General features: G+C 49.7%; 1 protein-coding gene across 1 annotated transcript; it reads left to right on the top strand.

The window, feature by feature from the left end:
* The first annotated feature begins 1,874 nt into the window (after window positions 1-1,874).
* On the top strand, window positions 1,875-26,064 carry LOC147106418 (uncharacterized). Its single transcript, XM_086009516.1, has 6 exons — window positions 1,875-2,036; window positions 5,750-5,958; window positions 13,803-13,875; window positions 15,130-15,220; window positions 24,690-24,787; window positions 25,250-26,064. Exons 1-6 carry the CDS (start codon window positions 1,901-1,903, stop codon window positions 25,540-25,542), a joined length of 900 nt encoding a protein of 299 aa, XP_085865642.1. The 5' UTR covers window positions 1,875-1,900; the 3' UTR covers window positions 25,543-26,064.

The raw sequence follows: 26,064 nt of genomic DNA, 5'->3' as shown, positions 1-26,064 counted from the left end.
GTAATGTATTATCACATGGTTTGTCACATGGTTTAGTACGTGCATGCTCGGTTCGCTCTGGCCTAGTAAACAAACTCCTGGACTAGCAACTCATTCTGTCTCTGTCCTTCATTTGTTCCGCCCACATATTACACTGACAATGCAGTCAGCAACAGCATCTGCCTGAGGAAAGTGATCAGATGTCAGGTAGGAGTTTTTATTGTACTTTTCATGCTGTGCACTAATGAGCTGGATCAATGGCCACTCAACTTCCTCCTCAGGTTCACAGATGTGGTTCCCGAGCTGCGTGATTCCTGTGCTCATCCAGGGAAATTTGAAAAGTAGGGTTAAAAAGACTCTTAAGTACCTCATAACGATGTGAAATAGGTCGCTCGCCTCTGCCGTTCGGGTCGCTGCCGCGCCGACAAATGTGCCAGAGGGAAAGGCGGGTGGGGTGGCGTGATGACGGTGGGCTCCCGACTCGCTCCAAGATATTTCAAATTTTTGACCCGATTCGCCTCCAATTGCTTCCGCACAGACCCCAGAAAATTCCAGCCAACATTTCAGGTTTTTTCTTTGCATAGGATTACATAGGATATACGGCACAGAAACAGGCCATTCGGCCCAACCAGTCCATGCCGGCGTTTATGCTCCACTCGAGCCTCCTCCTGTCTTTCCTCATCTAAATCTATCAGTGTAACCCTCTATTCTCTTCTCCCCCATATGCTTGTCTAGCCTCCCCTTAAATGCATCTACACTATTCGCTTAATAACAACAAGTACAACAACCTCTTGCAAGTACAACAACCTCTCCCTCAATATCAGCAAAACAAAGGAGATGATCGTGGACTACAGGAAGCGGCAGGGGGAGGGACACACCCCAATCTACATCGAAGGGGCTGAGGTGGAGAGGGTCAGCAGCTTCAAATTCCTGGGTGTATTCATTACGGAGGACTTAACGTGGTCCCATCACATCGACGTCGTAACCAAGAAGGCATGCCAATGCCTGTTCTTCCTCAGGAGACTGAAGAAATTTGGAATGGCCCCCCAGATTCTCACCAACTTCTACCGGTGCACCATCGAGAGTATCCTGTCCGGCTGCATCACTACCTGGTATGGCAACTGCAACGCCTCAGGCCGCAAGGCTCTACAGATGGTGGTGAAAGCTGCACAACACACTATAGGAATTAAACTACCTGCTGTGCAGGATATCTACCCCGAGAGGTGCCCCGCGGGGGAAGGCCCTGAGAATCATCAAAGACGCGAGCCAGAAACCCTTCGTCAGAACTGGAAAAAAGCAGGAGGAGGGCCAGCCCCCACTTGCTTTAAAATCTATCCCTCTTCCTGCATTTTCTGTTTAAATTTCAGATTTCCAGCATCCGCAGTATTTTGCTTTTGTATCAACAAAAGTGCCCTCATTTTTAGAGGGGCACCCAAATTATACAAAGGAAACTTATCAAATTAAATAATAATGATGTTATTTCCTACATTGACCAAGCACTCCAAACATATCCGCCTGCACCTTCCCACAGAAAGTGAAGCAACTGAGACATTCTGGACAAAACAACTGGTGGGAAAAGCGATAGCAAAATACTGCAGATGTCAAACCCGAAACGTCAACTCAAATTTCTCTCCACGGATGTTGCCTGACTTGCTGAGTTTTTCCAGCATTTTCTGTTGTTATTTGGGAAAAGCGAATGAGTCTCGAAACAGTTGGTACGGCGCAGGCGTGCGGCGTTCCGTAGGCCTGTGGGCGGAGCCTGGGCCCTGGCGGTGGGCGGAGCCTGGGTTCTGGGCGGAGACGGGGCCTGGGTTGTGGGCGGGGCCTGTGCCCTGGCGGTGGGCGGGACCGGGATTGTGGGCGGGGCGGTGGGCAGAGCCTGGGTTGTGGGCGGGACCGGGGCGGTGGGCCTTCCGCTGCCATGGCGATGGTTCAGCAGACGGCGCTGGCCCTGAGCCTCTTTATTTGTGTCTTTGTGGTGATTCCACGGATGTTCCTGGGGCCCGGCGGAAAGAAGGAGGCCGCGGGGCCGTCAGCGGGACGTAATCGCCCCCCAGGTACAGCCGTTGGCCGGGGAGGTACAGGCACTGACCGAGGGTACAGCCATTGGCCGGGGAGGTACAGGCACTGACCGAGTGTACAGGCACTGGCCAGTGGGTACAGGCACTGACCGGAGGGGTACAGGCACTGACTGGGGAGGTACAGGCACTGACCAGTGGGTACAGGCACTGGCCGGGGAGGTCCAGGCACTGGCCAGTGGGTACAGGCATTGACTGAGGGTACAGGCACTGGCCGGGGAGGTACAGGCACTGGCCAGTGGGTACAGGCATTGGCCGGGGAGGTACAGGCACTGGCCTGGAAGGTACAGGCACTGACCAGCGGGTACAGGCACTGACCAGCGGGTACAGGCACTGACTGGGGAGGTACAGGCACTGACCAGCGGGTACAGACACTGACCGGGGAGGTACAGGCACTGACCAGTGGGTACGGGCACTGGCCGGGGAGGTACAGGCGCTGGCCGGGGAGGTACAGGCGCCGGCCGGGGAGGTACAGGCGCCGGCCGGGGAGGTACAGGCACTGACTGGGTGGGGATGGGGTACAGACACTGACCAGGGGGTGGGCCAGGACCAGGTGGGGCGGTCACAGACTGACCAGCTGTAAGGCCAGGGTGGGGAGATGGGAGAACTTCCCTGCTCTCCTTCGAATAGGACCATCGGCAGATGGGGCCTCGGTTTACCATCTCATCCCAAAAACGGCACCTCCGACAGTGCAGCACTCCCTCAGCACTGCACTGGGTGTGCCAGCCTAGATTTTGTGCTCAAGTCTCTGGAGTGGAACTTGAACCCACAACCTTCTGACTCAGGTGAGAGAGATACCACTGAGCCACAGCTGAGAGAACATAAGCACCTATTCTAACAGCCTAATGTGTTAATAATGCAATGGTAAGTGATGTTTTCTCCAAGGCACAGCCTGCATCATTGCTCCCCTGAGCTAAGAGACTATCTTTATAAACATGATATATATAGGGTTGCCTGGTAACTAGCCAGCGGTATTGTCGTCTCCTGCTGCAGTGGTGAAAGATAGCAATTCGCTAGTTTACAGGTAGCATCACTGAGATAACAAGGACATGTCCGAACCCATGTAGTTACTTTCTTGCTACACCTGTTTTTTTGTGGCCTATTATTGGATTGTCCTTGCTCCACTGACTAGCTCCTTTTTTATACCAAAGGTGCATTTTATTCCTTTTTTAGGCTTAATTTCTTCTGGCTAAAGTTCAAGTGCCAGTGCTTGGTGAGTGAAAAGTTAATTCCAATAAATGTGCCTATAAAGTTTGTAGGCTTAAGTCCCGATTAAATTTTTTTTTTTTTGCATTTTGGCAGTACTTCCCGCAACATTTATCGTCACACGCCATTATAAGTTGTAATCGGGGTTATTGACTACTTTTGCGAGTTACAAATGTAGTTTGATTGGATTTAGAATCACCGGCCCTGAAATTCCTGGGGTTGGACAGAACAAAAAGCCCAATATCCACTCGGGGCGGCCAGGAATTTGGGGTTCCACCTGGCTTCTACCCTGTTTACTGGCCCTTTAGTTCAGAAAGAGGTGGCAGTGGGCAGAGCTTCCGTCCGTCTACCCCCTTATGTCAAGGGTGCGTGTCTTGGGTGCCCCAAACAGTTGCGAGGGAAAATTAATCGATCCCAGAGGGTGCCACAGATGTAGCTTTGTAGGTGTCATAGAGTCATAACGGCACAGAAGGAGGCCATTCGGCCCATCGAGTCCGTGCCGGCTCTCTCCAGAGCAGTCCAGTCAGTCCCATTCCCCCGCTCTATCCCCGTAGCCCTGCAAGTTTATTTCCCTCAAATGCCTATCCAGTCTCCCCTTGAAAACAGTGAGTGTCTTCGCTTCCACCACTTCCGTCGGCAGCGAGTTCCAGGTCCTCACCACTCGCTGCATAAAAAAAGTTTTCCCTCACAACCTCCCTGTATCTCTTGCCCAAAACCTTAAATCTGTGTCGCCTAGTCCTTGTACCATCAACTAGTGGGAACAGCCTTACCCCGTCTAGCCTATCCAAACCCGTCATAATCTTGTACACCTCTATCAAATCACCCCTCAACCTCCTTTGTTCCAATGAAAATAAATCCAGCTTCTCCAATCTGTCCTTGTAGCTAAGATCCCCCATCCCCGGAACCACTCTGGTAAATCTCCTCTGCAGCCTCTCAAGGACCTTCACATCCTTCCTAAAGTGTGGTGACCAGAACTGGACGCAATACTCCAGTTGTGGCCTAACCAGCGCTGTATAAAGCCCCGTGATGTACCTGCTCTGACCATGCAAATTATCCCCTCCCAATGATTTGGGACAAGGACCTCTGACTTGGGTCTAGGGCGGGGCGCAGGTTTTGCTTGTGAGCACTTGCGTGGACCCTCGGATTTCGGGGCTGTTGAATTTTACAGCACAGAAGGAGGCCATTTGACCCAACCGTGCCTGTGGATGCTCTCTGACCGAGCACTCTGCTTAGTCACATTGCCCTGCTCTCTCCCCAAACCCTATAAAAAAATTTTAAAAAAATTATCTTTCAAATATTTATCCACTTTGCTTTTCAAAGCTATTATAGATTCTGCTATCAGCCCTGTTTTTGCATTCCATGTCCTAACAACCAATGTTCCCTCTAAATTGTTTTGGTCCACGTGGCCATTCAAAATTCCGCACATGCGCGTTTTTTTATTTTAAAGCCAGATCACCGGCTGCGTGGGACCTCCAGAGCGCTGCGCGGCCACGCCGCTTAAAGGGAACATTGCTAGCAACCCTCTGTTTAAAAAGATAAATAACGTTCCTAACCTCTCCCTTTTTCATTTTGGCAATGATCGTATACTTACCAACTCACTGACCAGTGGGAATAGTTCTTTTCCCGATTTACTCTCTCAAAACCTCGCATAATTTTGAACACCTCTTAAACTCCTTTGGTCTAAAGACCACATCTTGAGTATTGTGTGCAGTTTTGGTCGCCTTATCTGAGGAAGGATGTTCTTGCCATGGAAGGAGTGCAGCAAAGATTCACCAGACTGATACCTGGGATGGCAGGAATGACGTATGAGGAGAGATTGGGTCGATTGGGCTTATACTCGCTGGAGTTTAGAAGAATGAGAGGGGATCTCATTGAAACTTATAAAATTCTAACAGGACTAGACAGACTAGACGCAGGAAGGATGTTCCCGATGGCGGGGGAGTCCAGAACCAGGGGTCACAGTCTAAGGATAAGGGGTAAGCCATTTAGGACTGAGATGAGGAGGAATTTCTTCACCCAGAGAGTGGTGAACCTGTGGAATTCTCTACCACAGAAGGCAGTGGAGGCCAGTTCATTAAATATATTCAAGAAGGAGTTAGATATATTTCTTAAGGCTAAAGGGATATGGGGAGAAAGCAGGGACAGGGTACTGAATTTGGATGATCAGCCATGATCTCATTGAATGGTGGAGCAGGCTCGAGGGGCCGAATGGCCTACTCCTGCTCCTATCGTCTATGTTAAGAGCCTCAGCTTCTGTTGTTTCTTTTTACAGCAAAGTATTAGAAGCCTACTTTTGATGCACCAAGTCATTTTAACAGTGGCTGAAATTCTGTCTACCTTTTTAATATTTATGTGCTTTTATATATTGCATACTTTGTATGGCTGCATTTGACTCTTTCAGTGCATGGTATTACTGGATTCATGCAGTTTCATGTCATGTTGAATGGCTTTTAAAAAAAAATATATTCATTTGATTCGTATTACAGGTCCTGGAAGAGGGCAGTCATTGAATGCAAACTCTCAATCAAATAGTCCCAAAGGAGCAGCTAATCTCAGGGTGCAGCAGACGAGAAATGTAAATCAAAAGAAAATGAACGGTGAGAAGGCTCAGGGCAGAAACAAAGGATTTGCTTTCCAGTTAATGCCACTTTATGCGGTAGGCATAGGTGTATATGCAGTTTACAAACTTGTGCAGGTAAGCGCATCACTGTAGTGCACTTTATAAATAACATAATACGTAAGAGGTGAATTCCAGAGGAGGTGAGAGTGACTGCCCTTGACATCAAGGTAGCATTTGACCAAGTGTGGCATCAAGTGTGCCCTAGTAAAACTGAAATCACTGGGAATCGGGGGGGGGGAAACTCTCCACTGGCTGGAGTCCTACCTAGCACAAAGGAAGATAGTTGTGGCAGTTGGAGGTCAATCATCACAGCCCCAGGACATCACTGCAGGAGTTCCTCAGGGCAGTGTCCTAGGCCTGACCATCTTCAGCTGCTTCATCAATGACCTCCCCTCCATCATAAGGTCAGAAGTGGGGATGTTCGCTGATGATTGCACAGTGTTCAGTGCCATTCACAACTCCTCAGATAATGAAGCAGTCCATGCCCGCATGCAGCAAGACCTGGATGACATTCAGGCTTGGGCTGATAAGTGGCAGGTAACATTCGCGCCACAGAAGTGCCAGGCAATGACTATCTCCAACAAGCAAGCGTCTAACCACCGACCCTTGACATTCAACGGCATTACCATCGCCGAATCCCCCACCATCAACATCCTGGTGGGTCACATTGACCAGAAACTTAACTCGACCAGCCACATAAATACTGTGGCAAGAAGAGCGGGTCAGAGGCTGGGTATTCTGCGGCGAGTGTCTCACCTCCTGACTCCCCAAAGCCTTTGCACCATCTACAAGGCACAAGTCAGGAGTGTGATGGAATACTCTCCACTTGCCTGGATGAGTGCAGCTCCAACAACATTCAAGAAGCTCGACACCATCCAGGACAAAGCAGCCCGCTTGATTGGCACCCCATCCACCACCTTAAACATGCACTCCCTCCACCACCGGCGTACCGTGGCTGCAGTGTGTACCATCTACAAGATGCACTGCAGCAACTCGCCAAGGCTTCTTCGACAGCACCTCCCAAACCCGCAACCTATACTGCCTAGAAGGACAAGGTCAGCAGGCGCATGGGAACACCACCACCTCCAAGTTCCCCTCCAAGTCACGCACCATCACTACCTGGTATGGCAACTGCACTGCCACAGACCGCAAGGCTCTACAAATGGTGGTGAAAGCTGCACAACATACTATAGGAATTAAACTACCTGCTGTGCAGGATATCTACCCCGAGAGGTGCCGGGGGAAGGCCCTGAGAATCATTAAAGACGCGAGTCACCCCAGCCACAACCTCTTCGCCCTGCTCCCGTCCAGTAAGAGATACCGAAGCATACGGTCTCGTACCAACAGGTTTCAAACAGCTTCTACCCCCAGGCCATAAGACTCATGAATGATTAATTTATTATTATTTATTACTGTTGTTTTATTTATTATTACTGTCTTTCTATTAGTATTTCTATTAGTATTTTTATCATTTGTTATGCCATATTTATTCCAATGTTGGGAGGACTCGTAAAAATCAACATTTCATTGTGCAGTACACACGTCTGCTGCATATATGACAAATAAAATTGAATTGAATTGGAAGTATATCGCCGTTCCTTCATCGTCGCTGGGTCAAAATCCTGGAACTCCCTCCCTAACAACACTGTGGGAGCACCTTCACCACACGGACTGCAGCGGTTCAAGAAGGGAGCTCACCACCACCTTCTCAAGGGCAATTCGGGATGGGCAATAAATGCTGACCTTGCTAGTGACACCCACATCCCATGAACAAATATTTAAAAAAATGTAACTAAGAATGCTTGTGAATGCTGCTCACCTTTGCCACTGAATTGGCAAATTGTTAACATTTCCCCATTTTTTTTTAATGTTTTCCCACAGGCCAAGGTGACAATAGTGTAACTAGGAGGGAATGCCTTGTTATTTGTTCTATGTGGATCCATGTGTATAGGACGTTTTGTTTGTTTTTTTGTCTGTGATATTTCTTTTCCAGTGTAACAAAACGTATTAGTTATTTGGCAATATAGTATTTACAATTTCACAACTAAATGTATAATTTACAATATGCGGCAGAATGGATCAGAATTTGGCTAAACAGAGGCTAACGGTTATTGGCAATGTTCCCTGTAAGCTGCACTTTGTTCATAGAATCATAGAAAGTTACAGCATGGAAGGAGGCCATTTCGGCCCATTGTGTCCGCGCCGGCCAACAAAGAGCTCTCCAGCCTAATCCCACTTCCCAGCTCTTGGTCCATAGCCCTGCAGGTTAGAGCATCCCAAGTGCACATCCAAGTACTTTTTAAATGTGATGAGGGTTCCTGCCTCTACCACCCTTTCAGACAGTGAGTTCCAGACCCCCACAACCCTCTGGGTGAAGAAATTTCCCCTCAAATCCCCTCTAAACCTTCCACCAATTACTTTAAATCTGTGCCCCCTGGTTTTTGACCCCTCTGTTAAGGGAAATAGGTCCTTTCTATCCACTCTATCTAGGCCCCTCATAATTTTATACACCTCAGTAAGGTCTCCCCTCAGCCTCCTCTGTTCCAAGGAAAAGAAAAAAACAGCCTATCCAGTCTTTCCTCATAGCTAAGATTCTCTACTCACAGCAACATCCTTGTAAATCTCCTCTGCACCCTCTCTAGTGCAATCACATCTTTCCTGTAATGTGGTGACCAGAACTGCACGCAGTACTCTAGCTGAGGCCTAACTAAGTTTTATACAATAACAACAGAAAACGCTGGAAAAACTCAGCAGGCCAGGCAGCATCCGTGGAGAGAGAAACAGAGTTAACGTTTTCAGGTCGATGACCTTTCGTCGGAACTGGAAAAAAGCAGGAAAGGGAACAGATTTTAAAGCAAGTTTAGGGGCTGGGAAAGGGGGGAGGGGATGAAAGAACAAAAGGAAAGGTCTGTGATAGGATGGAAGGCAGGAGCAGTAAAGAGGCATTGAGATATTCAAGGCAAGAGGAGATGGTAATGGGGCGTTAAGAAACATGTTTTATACAGTTGTGCCTGTTTCTTTTAATGCGCTGCATTGGAGGCAGTTCAGAGAAGGTTCACGAGGTTGATTCCTGAGGTGAGGGGGTTGACGTATGACGAAAGGTTGAGCAGGTTGGGCCTCTACTCATTGGAGTTTAGAAGAATGAGAGGGGATCTTATTGAAACATATAAGATTCTGAGGAGGCTCAACAGGGTAGATGCAGGGAGGATGTTTCCCCTCCTGGGTGAATCTAGAACCAGGGGACATAGTTTCAGAATAGGGGGGGTCACCCATTTAAAACGGAGATGAGGAGGAATTTCTTCTCTGAGGGTCGTGAATCTGTGGAATTCTCTACCCCAGAGAGCTGTGGAGGCTGGGTCATTGAATATATTTAAGGTGGAGATAGACAGATTTTTGAACGATAAGGGAGTCGAGGGTTATGGGGAGCGGGCAGGGAAGTGGAGTTGAGGCCAAGATCAGATCAGCCATGATCTTATTGAATGGCGGAGCAGGCTCGAGGGGCCGAATGGCCGACTCCTGCTCCTGCTTCTTATGTCCCTTTAAATTTCTGTGCATGTACGGTATTTGCAATGTAAAAGCAGGTGAGCGGCCTCCGCGGGATCTTGCCGATGACTGCGCAGCCGCGCACGCAGCTTAGCGGGAACATTGGTTATTGGATGTGGTTCGGACTTGAAGGATGTGTAGCTGGTGGTGGGGACAATGTTAAAATCATTGATCTCAATATATTCCTACAGTACAACAGTGGCTACACTTCAAAAGTGCTTCATTGGCTGTAAAGCGCTTTGGGAAGTCCAGTGGTCGTGAAAGACGCTGTAGAAATACAAGTCTTTCTTTCTAAATAATCTAGACTCGGGGATAGCGAGCACAATACAGGAAACTTTTTTTTTATCCGGCACGGACGGGACCGACGTGGTGCCGGTTCATCAAAAATTCCGGATAACCGAACGCTATAGTAAAAGATACGGAGCTGAGAGCTCCGTATAAAGCAACAAACCCTGTAAGTGTAGAACAATGGCCACAAGTTCCAAGCGTCTCTGTAGCTTAGCAACAGCTGCAGCCACACCCTTGCACAGCAACAGACGGAGAAAGGCAAATACAATATGAAGTAAAACCTACTCCTGAATTTTGCCAGCTAACCGAGATTTCCGGTTATTTAGGTGCCGGTAAATCGAAAGTTTCCTGTATTTAAAAAAAAAACTGGATGGCACAAAAATACGGAGCGAGGACAGTAACTTCAGGAGAACATAGATAGATCAATAGATTGTGCAGATAGATAATAGGATGAGGTTTAATGGGGGAGGATTATGAGGTGGTACATTTTGAGAGGAAGATGTCATTTATATGAAATGGTAAAACGTTACAAGAACAGCAGAGCGATTTAGGGGTTCATCCCCCATCCCATCCCAAGCTGCAATCAAATGACACTCGCTCGGGACTCTGCTGCAACATCTTCGAACTACATTTAAAAAAAAATCACTGTCAGGATGTGAGCGTCACTGGCAAGGCAGGCATTTATTGCCCATCTGTAGTTAGGAACAGGAGTAGGCCATTCATCTTTTTAAGAAGTTCCTTAAAACCTACCTCTTTGAACAAGCTTTTGGTCACCTGCCCTAATATCTCCTTATGTGACTCGGTGTCAAATTTTATTTTGTAACACTCCTGTGAAGCGCCTTTGGATGTTTTACTGCATTAAAGGCACTGTAAAAATGCAAGTTGTTCAGATACACAAATCATTAAGAGTGGGAGGACAAGTTGATAACAAGTGGAAACCTAGGCTTTATAATAAGAGGCATAGAGTACAAAAACAAAGAGGTAATGCTAAACCTATACAATCGTTAGTTAGGTTACAGTTAGAATACCATGTCCGTTGGGCACCCTACTTTAGTAAGGATGTTGAGGCCATGGAGAAGGTACAGAAGAGATTCTCTTAAGAGCATTGTGCGACAACTAGCGATCCCATCTCCCATCGCCTGCGCTGGATCGCAAACCAAGCTACAATCAAATGCCACTCACTCGGGACACCGCTGCAACATCTTGTTCTGACTACTTTTTTTTAATTCACTTTCAGGATGTGGGCGTCACATTTATTGGCCCATCTCTAGTTAGGAGCAGGAGTAGGCCATTCAGCCCCTCGTGCCTGCTCCGCCATCACGGCCGATCTGCACCGCGACTCCATTTTCCCGCCTTTGCTCCACATCCCTTGATACCCTTGCCCAACAAAAATCTCACCGAGCCCCGCCTTGAACGACCCTGCCCTGAGCAGCTGGTGGTGGGCCACTTTCTTGAACTGCTGCAGCCTGTGCGTTTGTAGTGGATTGATACAACTGAGGGCAGTTAGTTAACCATGTTGGTGTGGGACTGGAGTCACGGATAGGCGTTCCGGGTAAGGGCCAATATTGTCCCTAATTTGTTTTTTGGGTGCGTGGTCCCTTTAGTGGGCTACGCGGCCCATTCAAAGTTGCGCGCATGCGCAAAATTTCACGTTTGAAAAGTCGGTCCCGGGCAGACGGCCGCACAGCTTAGCGGGAACGTTGGTCCTTACATTAGCGAGCCAGTTGGGTTTTTACGACAGTCTGACAGATTCGTGGTCACTTTTACTGATGCCAGCTTTTTATTTCCAGATTTAAAAAAACCTGAATTGAATTACCCAAAGTGGCATGGTGGGATTTAAACTCGTGGTCTGTGAATTATTGGTCCAGGCCTCTAGATCAGTAACATAACCACTACACTACCGTACCCCCGACAAGTAAAATTGCTTAATATATCCATCTGAGATTCTTCTATCCTTTATTTAGTTGGAGGCGTTGAGCCATGATAGGTTGACCTGCTGAGTATTTCCAGCATTTTCTGTGTTTATTTCATCCGAAAGAGTGTTGCACTGAAGCGCCAGCCTAGAATATGTGCTCTTGTCCTGGACAGCCTGCTTCTATTTTACAGAGAATGCAATCTAGAATTTACTGCTTCCGAAAATCAATGATCTAGCAGTCCTATAGGAGGAAAAATAGCTTACAGTTTTTGCAAGGGTTTTTATAAAGCATTTGCATTTCATAACCTCCGGACGTCCCAAAGCACGTTAACAGCCAATTAAGTACTTTTTGAAGTGTAGTCACTGTTGTAATGTAGGAAACGCACACAGCAAGCTCCCACAAACAGCAATGTGATAATGACCAGATAATTTGTTTTTTTAGTGATGTTGATTGAGGGGTAAATATTGACCCCAGGACACCGGGGATAACTCCCCCTGCTCTTCTTTCAAATAGTGGTGGGATCTTTTACGTCCACCTGAGAGAGCAGACGGGGCCTCGATTTTAACGTCTCATCCGAAAGACGGCACCTCCGACAGTGCAGCACTCCCTCAGCACTGCGCTGGGAGGATCAGTGTGGATTTTTGTGCTCCAGTCTCTGGAGTGGGACTTGAACCCACAACCTTCTGACTTAGAGGCGAGAGTGCTACCCACTGAGCCACAGCTGGCACGTAAATAGTAATACAGGAAACACTTTTTTTATCCGGCACCGACAGGACCGGCGTGGTGCTGGTTTATCAAAAAGTCCGGATTACAGAGAGGTATAGTAAAAGGTACGAGAGCCCCGTACACTGCCACAGATCCAGGTGTCCCATAGTAACATAGAAGATAGGAGCAGGAGTAGGCCATTCGGCCCCTCGAGCCTGCTCCGCCATTCAATGAGATCATGGCTGATCATCCAAACTCAGTACCCTGTCCCTGCCTTCCCCCATATCCCTTGATCCCTTTAGCCTTAAGAAATATATCCAACTCCTTCTTGAATATATTTAATGAATTGGCCTCAACTGCCTTCTGTGGTAGAGAATTCCACAGGTTCACCACTCTCTGGGTGAAGAAATTCCTCCTCATCTCTGTCCTAAATGGCTGACCCCTGGTTCTGGACTCCCCGGCCATCGGGAACATCCTTCCTGGATCTAGTCTATCTAGTCCTGTTAGAATTTTATAAGTTTCAATGAGATCCCCCCTCATTCTTCTAAACTCCAGCGAGTATAAACCCAATCGACCCAATCTCTCCTCATAGTCATTCCTGCCATCCCAGGTATCAGTCTGGTGAATCTTTGCTGCACTCCCTCCATGGCAAGAACATCCTTCCTCAGATAAGGCGACCAAAACTGCACACAACACTCAAGGTGTGGTCTCACCAAGGCCCTGTACAACTGCAGCAAGACATCCTTGTTCCTGTACTCGAATCCTCTCTCTATGAAGGCCAACATACCATTTGCCGCCTTAACCGCCTGCTGCACTTGCATGCTTACCTTCAGCGACTGGTGCACAAGAACACCCAGGTCTCGTTGCACTTCCCCGTCTCCCAATCTATTGCCGTTCAGATAATAATCTGCCTTCCTGTTTTTGCCACCAAAGTGGATAACCTTGCACTTATCCACATTATACTGCATCTGCCATGCATCTGCCCAATCACTCAACCTGTCCAAATCATACTGTCCAAATCATGCATAGCAACAGGTGCAGGAACCCCGGCCACAGATCCAGGCGTCCCTGTTGCATGGCAACAGGTGCAGGAACCCCAGCCACAGATCCAGGCGTCCCTGTTGCATGGCAACAGGTGCAGGAACCCCAGCCACAGATCCAGGCGTCCCTGTTGCATGGCAACAGGTGCAGGAACCCCAGCCACAGATCCAGGCGTCCCTGTTGCATAGCAACAGGTGCAGGAACCTCGGTTACACGGCCACAGATCCAGGAACGGCCACTAATATGAAGTAAAACTTACCTGAACTTACTCCTGAATTTTGCCGGTTAACAGAGATTTCTGGTTATTTAGGTGCCGGTAAATCAAGAGTTTCCTGTAGCAGGAAAAATAGCTTGCAGTTTTTGTAAGGGTTTTATCGTGCTAGCTATAATATCTTATTGTTTGAAATATCTTTTCTGCCTTTTCAGGTAAAATTCAATGAAAATGAAAAATTAAGCAATGAGAAAAATAAAGAGGTTGCCAATAAGAGGAAAAATACAGGTATATACTTTTTAAGCTAATCGCGCAGGTAATTACTATTTGTGGAAAATGCAACATTTCTGCAGTGGAAAATGATGCAATTTGTGGCACAGCTTTGATTCTACTGAAATCTGTGATATTCAGTAGCGGTGACTCCATTTAGACAGCTGTCTGTGTCGGTGGGTGTGCCCTTTCCTCCCCGGGATGTGTGATGTCAATTAGCTAAACTGCTTGGATTCATCATCGCTCATCTTAATTGCGAAATTATTTACTAACCAGTTTGCACCAGAAAAATCATGCCGTACGTTAACCATTGCGCAGAATTTAGAAAGGTCGTACCAAACAAGGGCAGCAGGCGCATGGGAACACCATCACCTCCCAAGTCACACACCATCCCAATTTGGGCATATATCGGCAGTTCCTTCATCGTCGCTGGGTCAAAATCCCTCCCGGTTGATTCCAGAGATGAGGGGGTTGACTTATGAGGAAAGGTTGAGTAGGTTGGGACTCTACTCATTGGAATTCAGAAGAATGAGAGGCAATTTTATCGAAACATAAGATTGTGAAGGGGCTTGATTTGGGTGGATGCGGTGAGGATGTTTCCACTGATGGGTGAGACTAGAACTAGGGGGCATAATCTTAGAATAAGGGGCTGCCCTTTCAAAACTGAGATGAGGAGAAACTTCTTCACTCAGAGGGTAGTAAATCTATGGAATTTGCTACCTCAGAGAGCTGTGGAAGCTGCGACATTAAATAAATTTAAAACGGAGATAGACAGTTTCCTAGCTGATTAGGGAATTAGGGGTTGCGGGCAGGGAAGTGGACGTGAGTCTAGGTTCGGATCAGCCATGATCCTATTGAATGGCGGAGCAGGCCCGAGGGGCCGTATCTCCTGCTCCTACTTCTTATGTTCTAACAGCGCTGTGGGAGCACCTTCACCACACGGGTCTGCAGCGGTTCAAGAAGAAGGTGGCTCACCACCACCTTCTCGAGGGCAATTAGGGACGGGCAATAAATGCTGGCCTTGCTCGCGGCGCCTACATCCCGAGAAGGAATTTTACAAAGGCTTTTGGGGAAGGGGAATGGAAATCTCTCAGTACTGCACTGCACTGAAGTGTCAGCCTAGATGATGTGCTCAAGTCTCTGGAATGGGGCTTGCACCCAGGACCTGACTCAAAAGGCGGGAGTGCTGCCAACTGAGCCAAGGGTGACATTAATACTTGTACTGCAAGCAGCTCTCGTTATTTTTTTAGTAACAAGAAACTTTTGTACTAGAAAATCAGCTTTCTGAACTGGAGATGCGTTTGGCACAGACCGAGCGAATGCTGGACTCATTGGTAAAAGAGTTGGATCCACTCACCAGCTGGTAAGTGATCGTTACTGTTCCGCTGAGGTGTTTTTGTTCTGTTTCTCACCCTAAATGTTAGTTTGATTTTGTTAAGCTTCCTCATTTGCTAACCAGCGCATTATCCCTCCTCGACCTCTCTGTGACTTTGATACAGTTGGCCATTCGATCCTCCATTGTTTCTCCTCTGTGATTCACCTCCTTGGCTTCTGTTTTCAAGGTTTCCTCTCTGTTTCCATTCCTACCTTCCTGACCTCCTACAGTGCCCTCCTCTTGTGTCCACCTCCAGTGTGTGCCCCAAGGTTCAATCCTTGGCTCCCCTCCTTTTCGTCTTGTACACACTGTCTGCTGAAGACATCATCCATGAGCATGGAGCCAGCTTCCATACGTATATGATAACACCCAGCTTTATCTTTTCTGTCACCACCCTTGACTTCATGATATTTGCATGCTGATGTCAAATTGTTGATGAGCTAGAACTTTGCACCAACTAAACTTTGGCAAGACCAAAACCATCTTGTTTGGTTCTCGCCATAACTTCCGCATCCCAGGCCCTGATTCCACCCACCCACCCCCCGCCTTCCTGGTTGCTTGTTCAGGCTACACTTGACAATGTGTAAACTCTGCGTGCTGTTCGTCCCTAAGCTGAGCTACAAGTCCCATGCACAGTCAATCGCCAAGACTGCCTAGTTTCATCTCCGCAACATGTCCTGCTTCTGCAATGGTCTACCCGCGGGATCCGCCTAGAGAAATTCCAGCTCATCCAAAACTCTGTTGTCTGCAACCCTATCCCTCACTAGGTCCCACTCGCCTATCATACTTGTCCTCACCAACCTCCATTGGCTCCCATCTCTCAATACATTTCATGGAATGGTTACAGCACGGAAGAAGACCATTCGGCCCGTTGAGCCTGTGCCGGCTTTACTTGAAAATCTTTGTCCTTGACTACAAATCCATTCGAATTTTTGCTCTCCCCTATCAATATTGCAGCTCTGCATCTCTGCTCACATGCTCTGCTCTTCTGAAATCAGACCACTGTGCCTTTCCCCACCCCTCCACTCCCATTTCATTGGTGGCAAACCCTTCAACCACCATGGCTTGCCTATTGGAGCTCCCTTTCTTCACATCTTTCCGCTTTTTAAAGGGGTCCTCTAATCATACTTCCTTGACTTTGCCTTTGGTCTCCTCGCCCAACTCTTCTAATCCCTGCCTGATTTCCACATTCCCCATCCGCCCATGAAGTGCCTTCACTATGTTAAAGGGGCTATATAAGTTGCTGTCTTCACCCCCACCTGGCCACAGCTAGCCACATCAGTGATTAAAGTGGAATTTGTTCAGTAGGGGGTCCTCTACTGTTGCCACCCTTTGCTCCGTCCAAAACGAGACAAGGACTTAGCCATATAGTTAATGCACGTTAAATGGTCCACTTTTGCTCTTCAAATTCCACCCGCCCCCCCCCCCCCCCCCCACCATCTGCTTTTCTAAATCAAAATAAATAACAAATTGTGCATTTAGTAAGGACTGACGCTCTGGTTATTTAATAAAGTTGCATTTTATACTCTGTGCATTGTGCCTCTAGTTATTGGGAACATAGGACAGTACAGGATCGGAAAAGACTCTGCAGTCCATCTGGCAGGTCCCACAGATAGTTATTAGGTAGGAAAATCTCTGTACTAAAAACTACTGTAAGCTATCTAACTCAGGCTGCTGTTAATCTATAACCCCATGCATGGAAATCCTTGTTGTGGCAGCTGTGGCCATCTACTGTCAGTAGCCACCTTTCATGGACAGTTGGGATCACAGCTTTGAGCCTGTCAGACAACTCTCATTATGTAAAATAAAGAGCCTACAAACCTAGCAGTAACTTCTAATTTGGTCTCCATGCCAGATCACTGAGATACGTGTAATAGTTTACCTCCTGAATGGATTGGCGTTTGTTGGCTAGAATCAATTAGCGGCAGAACAACATTGGAAGCTCGAGACAAGAGGAGAAACAGAAGAACGGGGGCAGGCTGAGAGGGGGGGGAAGGGCCAGGCTCTTACCGCGAATGGAGATCAGCATAAATAACTGCACGCTTCTTACACTACCAACTGGGAGTAGAATCATTGGGAATCTATATAAATGTAAACAGATTCTGGGCTAGTGGTGTGTCTATATGAAGGTGCATAAGAAATAGGAGCAGGAGTAGGCCATATGGCCCACTCTGCCATTCAATAAGATCATGGCTGATCATCTACCTCAACTCCACCTTCCCCACCCTATCCCCATATCCCTTGATTCCCTTCATGTCCAAAAATCTATCGATCACAGCCTTGAATATACTCAACGACTGAGCATCCACAGCCCTCTGGGGTAGAGAATTCTAAAGATTCACCACCCTCTGAGTGAAGAAATTTCTCCTCATCTCAGTCCTGAATTGCTGACCCCTTATCCTGAGACTGTGACCCCTGGTTCTAGACACTCCAGCCAGGGGAAACAACTTCTCAGCATCTACCCTGTCAAGCCCTATAAGAATGTTATATGTTTCAATGAGATCACCTCTCATTCTTCTAAACTCTAGAGAATATAGGCCCAATCTACTCAATCTCTCCTCATAGGACAAACAGATTCTGGGCCACGAGTGGAGTGAATCTATATGAATGTAAACAGATTCTGGGCCAGTGGAGTGAGCAGAGGCTAATATTATGTTTACACTATTGTAGAAAATCACTTTCAGTTGTGTTGAATTTGCTGTTCCACAATGACTTCCCCCCTTTACATAACGCACAGCTGATGCAGGAATTAATCCCCTGTATATTCTATCATTTACTCTCTCCTGTATGTTTTATATATAGAGAGCAGACTCTGGTTGGGCAGGAGAGAGAAGCACAAGAGTTGGGATGAACAGGGGGAGAGAGATGAGAGTTGGGGTGAACGGGGGGAGAGACACACGAGAGTTGGGGTGAACGGGGGGAGAGACACACGAGAGTTGGGGTGAATGGGGGGAGAGACACACGAGAGTTGGGGTGAACTGGGGGAGAGACACGAGAGTTGGGGTGAACGGGGGGAGAGAGACACGAGAGTTGGGGTGAACGGGGGGAGAGACACACGAGAGTTGGGGTGAACGGGGAGAGAGACACGAGAGTTGGGGTGAACGGGGAGAGAGACACGAGAGTTGGGGTGAACGGGGGGAGAGACACACGAGAGTTGGGGTGAACGGGGGGAGAGACACGGGAGTTGGGGTGAACGGGGGGAGAGACACGAGAGTTGGGGTGAACGGGGAGAGAGACACGAGAGTTGGGGTGAACGGGGGGAGAGACACGAGAGTTGGGGTGAACGGGGGGAGAGAGACACGAGAGTTGGGATGAACGGGGGGAGAGACACGAGAGTTGGGATGAACGGGGGGAGAGACACGAGAGTTGGGGTGAACGGGGGAGAGAGACACGAGAGTTGGGATGAACGGGGAGAGACACGAGAGTTGGGGTGAACGGGGGGAGAGACACACGAGAGTTGGGTGTGAACGGGGGGAGAGACACGAGAGTTGGGGTGAACGGGGGGAGAGACACGAGAGTTGGGATGAACGGGGGGAGAGACACGAGAGTTGGGGTGAACGGGGGGAGAGACACGAGAGTTGGGGTGAACGGGGAGAGAGACACGAGAGTTGGGGTGAACGGGGGAGAGACACGAGAGTTGGGATGAACGGGGGGAGAGACACGAGAGTTGGGGTGAACGGGGGGAGAGACACACGAGAGTTGGGGTGAACGGGGGGAGAGACACGAGAGTTGGGGTGAACGGGGAGAGACACGAGAGTTGGGATGAACGGGGGGAGAGAGACACGAGAGTTGGGGTGAACGGGGGGAGAGACACGAGAGTTGGGGTGAACGGGGGGAGAGACACGAGAGTTGGGGTGAACGGGGGGGAGAGACACGAGAGTTGGGATGAACGGGGGGAGAGACACGAGAGTTGGGGTGAACGGGGGGAGAGACACGAGAGTTGGGGTGAACGGGGGAGAGAGACACGAGAGTTGGGGTGAACGGGGGGGAGAGACACGAGAGTTGGGGTGAACGGGGAGAGACACGAGAGTTGGGGTGAACGGGGGAGAGAGACGAGAGTTGGGGTGAACGGGGAGAGACACGAGAGTTGGGGTGAACGGGGGAGAGAGACACGAGAGTTGGGGTGAACGGGGGGGAGAGACACGAGAGTTGGGATGAACGGGGAGAGACACGAGAGTTGGGGTGAACGGGGAGAGAGACACGAGAGTTGGGGTGAACGGGGGGGAGAGACACGAGAGTTGGGATGAACGGGGGGAGAGACACGAGAGTTGGGATGAACGGGGAGAGAGACACGAGAGTTGGGATGAACGGGGGAGAGAGACACGAGAGTTGGGGTGAACGGGGGGAGAGACACGAGAGTTGGGGTGAACGGGGGAGAGAGACACGAGAGTTGGGGTGAACGGGGGAGAGAGACACGAGAGTTGGGGTGAACGGGGGAGAGAGACACGAGAGTTGGGGTGAACGGGGGAGAGAGACACGAGAGTTGGGGTGAACGGGGAGAGACACGAGAGTTGGGGTGAACGGGGAGAGAGACACGAGAGTTGGGGTGAACGGGGGAGAGAGACACGAGAGTTGGGGTGAACGGGGGGAGAGACACGAGAGTTGGGGTGAACGGGGGAGAGAGACACGAGAGTTGGGATGAACGGGGAGAGAGACACGAGAGTTGGGATGAACGGGGGTGGAGAGACACGAGAGTTGGGGTGAACGGGGGAGAGAGACACGAGAGTTGGGGTGAACGGGGGGAGAGACACGAGAGTTGGGGTGAACGGGGGGAGAGACACGAGAGTTGGGATGAACGGGGAGAGAGACACGAGAGTTGGGATGAACGGGGGAGAGAGACACGAGAGTTGGGGTGAACGGGGGGAGAGACACGAGAGTTGGGGTGAACGGGGGGGAGAGACACGAGAGTTGGGGTGAACGGGGGAGAGACACGAGAGTTGGGGTGAACGGGGAGAGAGACACGAGAGTTGGGGTGAACGGGGGAGAGACACGAGAGTTGGGGTGAACGGGGGGAGAGACACGAGAGTTGGGGTGAACGGGGGGAGAGACACGAGAGTTGGGGTGAACGGGGGGAGACACGAGAGTTGGGGTGAACGGGGAGAGAGACACGAGAGTTGGGGTGAACGGGGGGAGAGAGACACGAGAGTTGGGATGAACGGGGGGAGACACGAGAGTTGGGGTGAACGGGGGGGAGAGACACGAGAGTTGGGATGAACTGAGAGAGACACGAGAGTTGGGATGAACGGGGGGAGAGACACGAGAGTTGGGATGAACGGGGGGAGAGACACGAGAGTTGGGGTGAACGGGGAGAGACACGAGAGTTGGGGTGAACGGGGAGAGAGACACGAGAGTTGGGGTGAACGGGGGGGAGAGACACGAGAGTTGGGGTGAACGGGGGGAGAGACACGAGAGTTGGGGTGAACGGGGAGAGAGACACGAGAGTTGGGGTGAACGGGGAGAGACACGAGAGTTGGGGTGAACGGGGGAGAGAGACACGAGAGTTGGGGTGAACGGGGGGAGAGACACGAGAGTTGGGGTGAACGGGGGGAGAGACACACGAGAGTTGGGGTGAACGGGGGTGGAGAGACACGAGAGTTGGGGGTGAACGGGGGGAGAGACACGAGAGTTGGGGTGAACGGGGAGAGAGACACGAGAGTTGGGGTGAACGGGGGTGGAGAGACACGAGAGTTGGGGTGAACGGGGGGAGAGACACGAGAGTTGGGGTGAACGGGGGGAGAGACACACGAGAGTTGGGGTGAACGGGGGTGGAGAGACACGAGAGTTGGGGTGAACGGGGGGAGAGACACGAGAGTTGGGGTGAACGGGGGGAGAGACACACGAGAGTTGGGGTGAACGGGGGTGGAGAGACACGAGAGTTGGGGTGAACGGGGAGAGAGACACGAGAGTTGGGGTGAACGGGGAGAGACACGAGAGTTGGGGTGAACGGGGGGAGAGACACGAGAGTTGGGGTGAACGGGGGGAGAGACACGAGAGTTGGGGTGAACGGGGGAGAGAGACACGAGAGTTGGGGTGAACGGGGGGAGAGACACGAGAGTTGGGGTGAACGGGGGAGAGAGACACGAGAGTTGGGGTGAACGGGGAGAGAGACACGAGAGTTGGGGTGAACGGGGGGGAGAGACACGAGAGTTGGGATGAACGGGGAGAGACACGAGAGTTGGGGTGAACGGGGGGGAGAGACACGAGAGTTGGGGTGAACGGGGGGAGAGACACGAGAGTTGGGGTGAACGGGGGGAGAGACACGAGAGTTGGGGTGAACGGGGGGAGAGACACGAGAGTTGGGGTGAACGGGGGGAGAGACACGAGAGTTGGGGTGAACGGGGGGAGAGACACGAGAGTTGGGGTGAACGGGGGAGAGAGACACGAGAGTTGGGGTGAACGGGGAGAGAGACACGAGAGTTGGGATGAACGGGGGGAGAGACACGAGAGTTGGGGTGAACGGGGGAGAGACACGAGAGTTGGGATGAACGGGGAGAGAGACACGAGAGTTGGGGTGAACGGGGAGAGAGACACGAGAGTTGGGATGAACGGGGGGAGAGACACGAGAGTTGGGGTGAACGGGGGAGAGACACGAGAGTTGGGATGAACGGGGGGAGAGACACGAGAGTTGGGATGAACGGGGAGAGAGACACGAGAGTTGGGGTGAACGGGGGAGAGAGACACGAGAGTTGGGGTGAACGGGGGGAGAGACACGAGAGTTGGGGTGAACGGGGGGAGAGACACGAGAGTTGGGGTGAACGGGGGAGAGACACGAGAGTTGGGGTGAACGGGGGTGGAGAGACACGAGAGTTGGGGTGAACGGGGGGAGAGAGACACGAGAGTTGGGGTGAACGGGGGGAGAGACACGAGAGTTGGGATGAACGGGGGGAGAGACACGAGAGTTGGGGTGAACGGGGGGAGAGAGACACGAGAGTTGGGGTGAACGGGGGGAGAGACACGAGAGTTGGGATGAACGGGGGGAGAGACACGAGAGTTGGGGTGAACGGGGGAGAGACACGAGAGTTGGGGTGAACGGGGGTGGAGAGACACGAGAGTTGGGGTGAACGGGGGGAGAGACACGAGAGTTGGGGTGAACGGGGGGAGAGACACGAGAGTTGGGGTGAACGGGGGGAGAGAGACACGAGAGTTGGGGTGAACGGGGGGAGAGAGACACGAGAGTTGGGATGAACGGGGGAGAGAGACACGAGAGTTGGGGTGAACGGGGGAGAGACACGAGAGTTGGGGTGAACGGGGGTGGAGAGACACGAGAGTTGGGGTGAACGGGGAGAGAGACACGAGAGTTGGGGTGAACGGGGAGAGAGACACGAGAGTTGGGATGAACGGGGAGAGACACGAGAGTTGGGGTGAACGGGGAGAGACACGAGAGTTGGGGTGAACGGGGGGGGAGAGACACGAGAGTTGGGGTGAACGGGGGTGGAGAGACACGAGAGTTGGGGTGAACGGGGAGAGAGACACGAGAGTTGGGGTGAACGGGGAGAGAGACACGAGAGTTGGGATGAACGGGGGGAGAGACACGAGAGTTGGGGTGAACGGGGGTGGAGAGACACGAGAGTTGGGGTGAACGGGGGGAGAGACACGAGAGTTGGGGTGAACGGGGGAGAGAGACACGAGAGTTGGGGTGAACGGGGGGAGAGACACGAGAGTTGGGGTGAACGGGGGAGAGACACGAGAGTTGGGGTGAACGGGGAGAGAGACACGAGAGTTGGGGTGAACGGGGAGAGAGACACGAGAGTTGGGATGAACGGGGGGAGAGACACGAGAGTTGGGGTGAACGGGGGTGGAGAGACACGAGAGTTGGGGTGAACGGGGGAGAGACACGAGAGTTGGGGTGAACGGGGGTGGAGAGACACGAGAGTTGGGGTGAACGGGGGTGGAGAGACACGAGAGTTGGGGTGAACGGGGGTGGAGAGACACGAGAGTTGGGGTGAACGGGGGAGAGACACGAGAGTTGGGATGAACGGGGAGAGAGACACGAGAGTTGGGATGAACGGGGGAGAGAGACACGAGAGTTGGGGTGAACGGGTGGAGAGACACGAGAGTTGGGGTGAACGGGGGAGAGAGACACGAGAGTTGGAGAAGGTGTGGAGAAAAGCACAAGAGATGGGTGGGTGGGGGTGAGAGGCAGCACACTGGGGACTCGGGTGGAACTAAGTCAGGTAAAGTTACTAAAGACCGGGACACTCTTTCACCACTGCTCCACATCCATTGAGAGAAGAAGGAAAGCAATGTCCAGAGTGACATTTCACGGTTGACCTGCTAGTTGCCAAAAATTGGCTCTGCCAAAGTAACACAACTTTCCCTCTCCATCCAGGGCTAAGCTCAGTGGAGGTAGAGTTTTGATGTCTTGCCTTTAGCTGAGATCCCAGCACAGCAGTATTGTAACCAGCAGCTACCCCGAATTGATCTTTGAATTATCCATGGTTACTTGATGTATTTATCTCGCGCTAAGATTTTGTTTTTTAGGCGTTGTTTATGAATATTTTTGTTTTTTTAATGATTAACTTTGCTAAAACTTGTTAAATTGCAGAGTTTATACATTCACAAAATATAACAGTTCCACAATTATGTTTAAACAAAAGGAAAAGCATTGGAAACAAAAATTTGTTACTGTCTGGGGTGCAACTTGTTCAAAGTGAAGTATTGACTTGTGCCATTGAAGGGTCCAACTGTTTTTTTTTTAAAAGAATGGAATACAGGTAGACTATCCTTTATCCGCACTTCTGAAAACCGAAAGTTATTTTGTGGAGCGTAAGTCGTGCGCACGACATAACCCGAGTGGCGCCAAACATGACCCGACGCGGCCGATGCTTTTCTGACCTGCTTTGCGGGCCAGCTTAGTGTAGGAGTCAGCCGATATCTGGCTTTCCCACAACTGGCGGCGGCAGTCGAGCCCCAGACTCCCGCTAAGTCAAGGAATTCAGATACGGAGCAGGGGGAGCTGTAAACAGACTGGGGGCGGCAGCACAGAGAAGCAGGAAGGGGAATGAGACACGCAACAGTCACAAGAGGTAGCCTGAACTTTTAAAATTTATATTAAATACAAATACTAATTATCAAATTAATTTAATGTTCAGAGTTTCCCAGTCTGAAACAATACCTTCTGAAATCCGAAAATTTCCGAAAACCGAAACACAGCTGGTCCCAAGGTTTTCGGATAAAGGATAGTCAACCTGTACTTGAAGTAGTGCCCCATTAGGGATGGGCAATAAATGCTGGCCTTGCCAGCGACGCCCACATCCCGGGAAGGAATATTAAACAAAAATTCCTAGCAGCTCTTACGATTACAATTAGTTGCAAACTATGCAATATGATGCTTAGTTTGCAAGATCCAACCGCATTTCCTCTGAGTATATTGATGAACAGCTGTGCCAATTTAATGCCGTTAACCCTGCTTAACATTAGCAGCTCAGTCTTACTTGTTGCTTTGCATTCATGACAGTGTCGATGCCGTCGCTTCTGAGCAGAAGAATGAAATTATGACACAGCTTCAGCAACTAAGACAGCTGATGAAAGAGAGGCAGGCGCCTAATATTGAGGGTAACATGACTGGTGTATATCTAGTAAAGTGTTGAGGTTTTAAAATAATTAAAATGAATTAACGTACATCACTATCTTAGTTGTACTTGTGGAGGACCTCCATTTTGAATGCTCGGTGTCAAATTCTGTCTGATAATCGCTCCTGTGAAGCACCTTGGGACGTTTTACTATGTTAAAGGCGCTGTGTAAATGCAAGTAGTTGTTGTTGTTCCCAGAACATAATGGTAATCTTATATTTTTAAATGTTCCTATTGTTTGCAAAAACTTAAAATATCCTTTTGAAAAAGATGGTGCTTGAGGAATTAAAGGGGAAATTTAGGAAGAATATTTAAAAAAAACACAGCTTAAGTTTTGTCTTATGAATCTGTGGTACTTTCATACCAGTGAAATAGAGTTTTATATAATTAAAAATATAGTTTCTGTTCAGAATTGTGATTTTAAACCTTTTCTCCCCCACTCCAGAAGAACCGGTTCCTGTCTCTGAGAATCTCGAAGAATTTATCCAGGACATTGAGATAAAGACACAACTGACTGAAGATCAGGCCTTTGCAGATAGCGAGGAAGATTCATTCGAGGATATTGATCCAGTAACTGGCAAACTGTTTGCATCATCATTTTTTGATGAGACCGAGTCTGTGCCCAGCTACTCCACAGAAGACAGCGAGGGGGATTCTGAAGCTGTTTGGGATTTGTCAGAAACTCGCGGACCCATGGAGTTGAGAAGACGCAACAACGTGAATGAGTTTGGGAAGTGAATTGCTGAAGGTCCCTGTTTAGTCATACTTTGTCCATCTTGTCGATCCATTTTGCTTGTTGTGTGGTTTTGCAGAACTATCAATCTGTTGCATGTGATTAATGTATTACTGCTTTAAACACAGTAGTACAGAATTTTAATTGTTTTTGTAAAACATACAGAAGCACCATACAAATTTGTTGTAGTGAACATCAATATTTACTTCTTCTATGGTAGTGATAATCACAGAATCACAGAAACCCCACAGTGCAGATAGAGGCCATTTCAGCCCATCGAGCCTGCACCGACACATATCCCACCCGATCCCCGTAACCCCTACACCAACACATATCCCACCCTATCCCCACGTATTTAATCCCCCTAACACTAAAGGTCAATTTATCATAGCCAATCAACCTAACCCGCACATCTTTGGACTGTGGGAGGAAACCGGAGCACCCGGAGGAAACCCACACAAACACGGGGAGAATGTGCAATATAATGATCTTGATTTTTTTATATATTAAAGACTCTCCAAAGAAAA

This window comes from Somniosus microcephalus, chromosome 16 (genome assembly GCF_052327205.1).
Source record: "Somniosus microcephalus isolate GS21.2 chromosome 16, FLI_Smic_1.0, whole genome shotgun sequence".
Classification (NCBI taxonomy): Eukaryota; Metazoa; Chordata; class Chondrichthyes; order Squaliformes; family Somniosidae; genus Somniosus; species Somniosus microcephalus.
The sequence above is the reverse complement of the archived record's forward strand: the minus strand, read 5'-3'. Positions and strand labels throughout refer to the sequence as shown.

What these genes read in the sequence shown, in the direction of transcription:
- LOC147106418 (XM_086009516.1), top strand. Translation starts at nt 1,901, where the DNA reads ATGGCGATGGTTCAGCAGACGGCGCTGGCCCTGAGCCTCTTTATTTGT. An exon ending in GGGACGTAATCGCCCCCCAG is followed by an intron (nt 2,037 to 5,749) that starts GTACAGCCGTTG and finishes TTCGTATTACAG; the next exon opens with GTCCTGGAAGAGGGCAGTCA. An exon ending in GCAGGCGCCTAATATTGAGG is followed by an intron (nt 24,788 to 25,249) that starts GTAACATGACTG and finishes CCCCCACTCCAG; the next exon opens with AAGAACCGGTTCCTGTCTCT.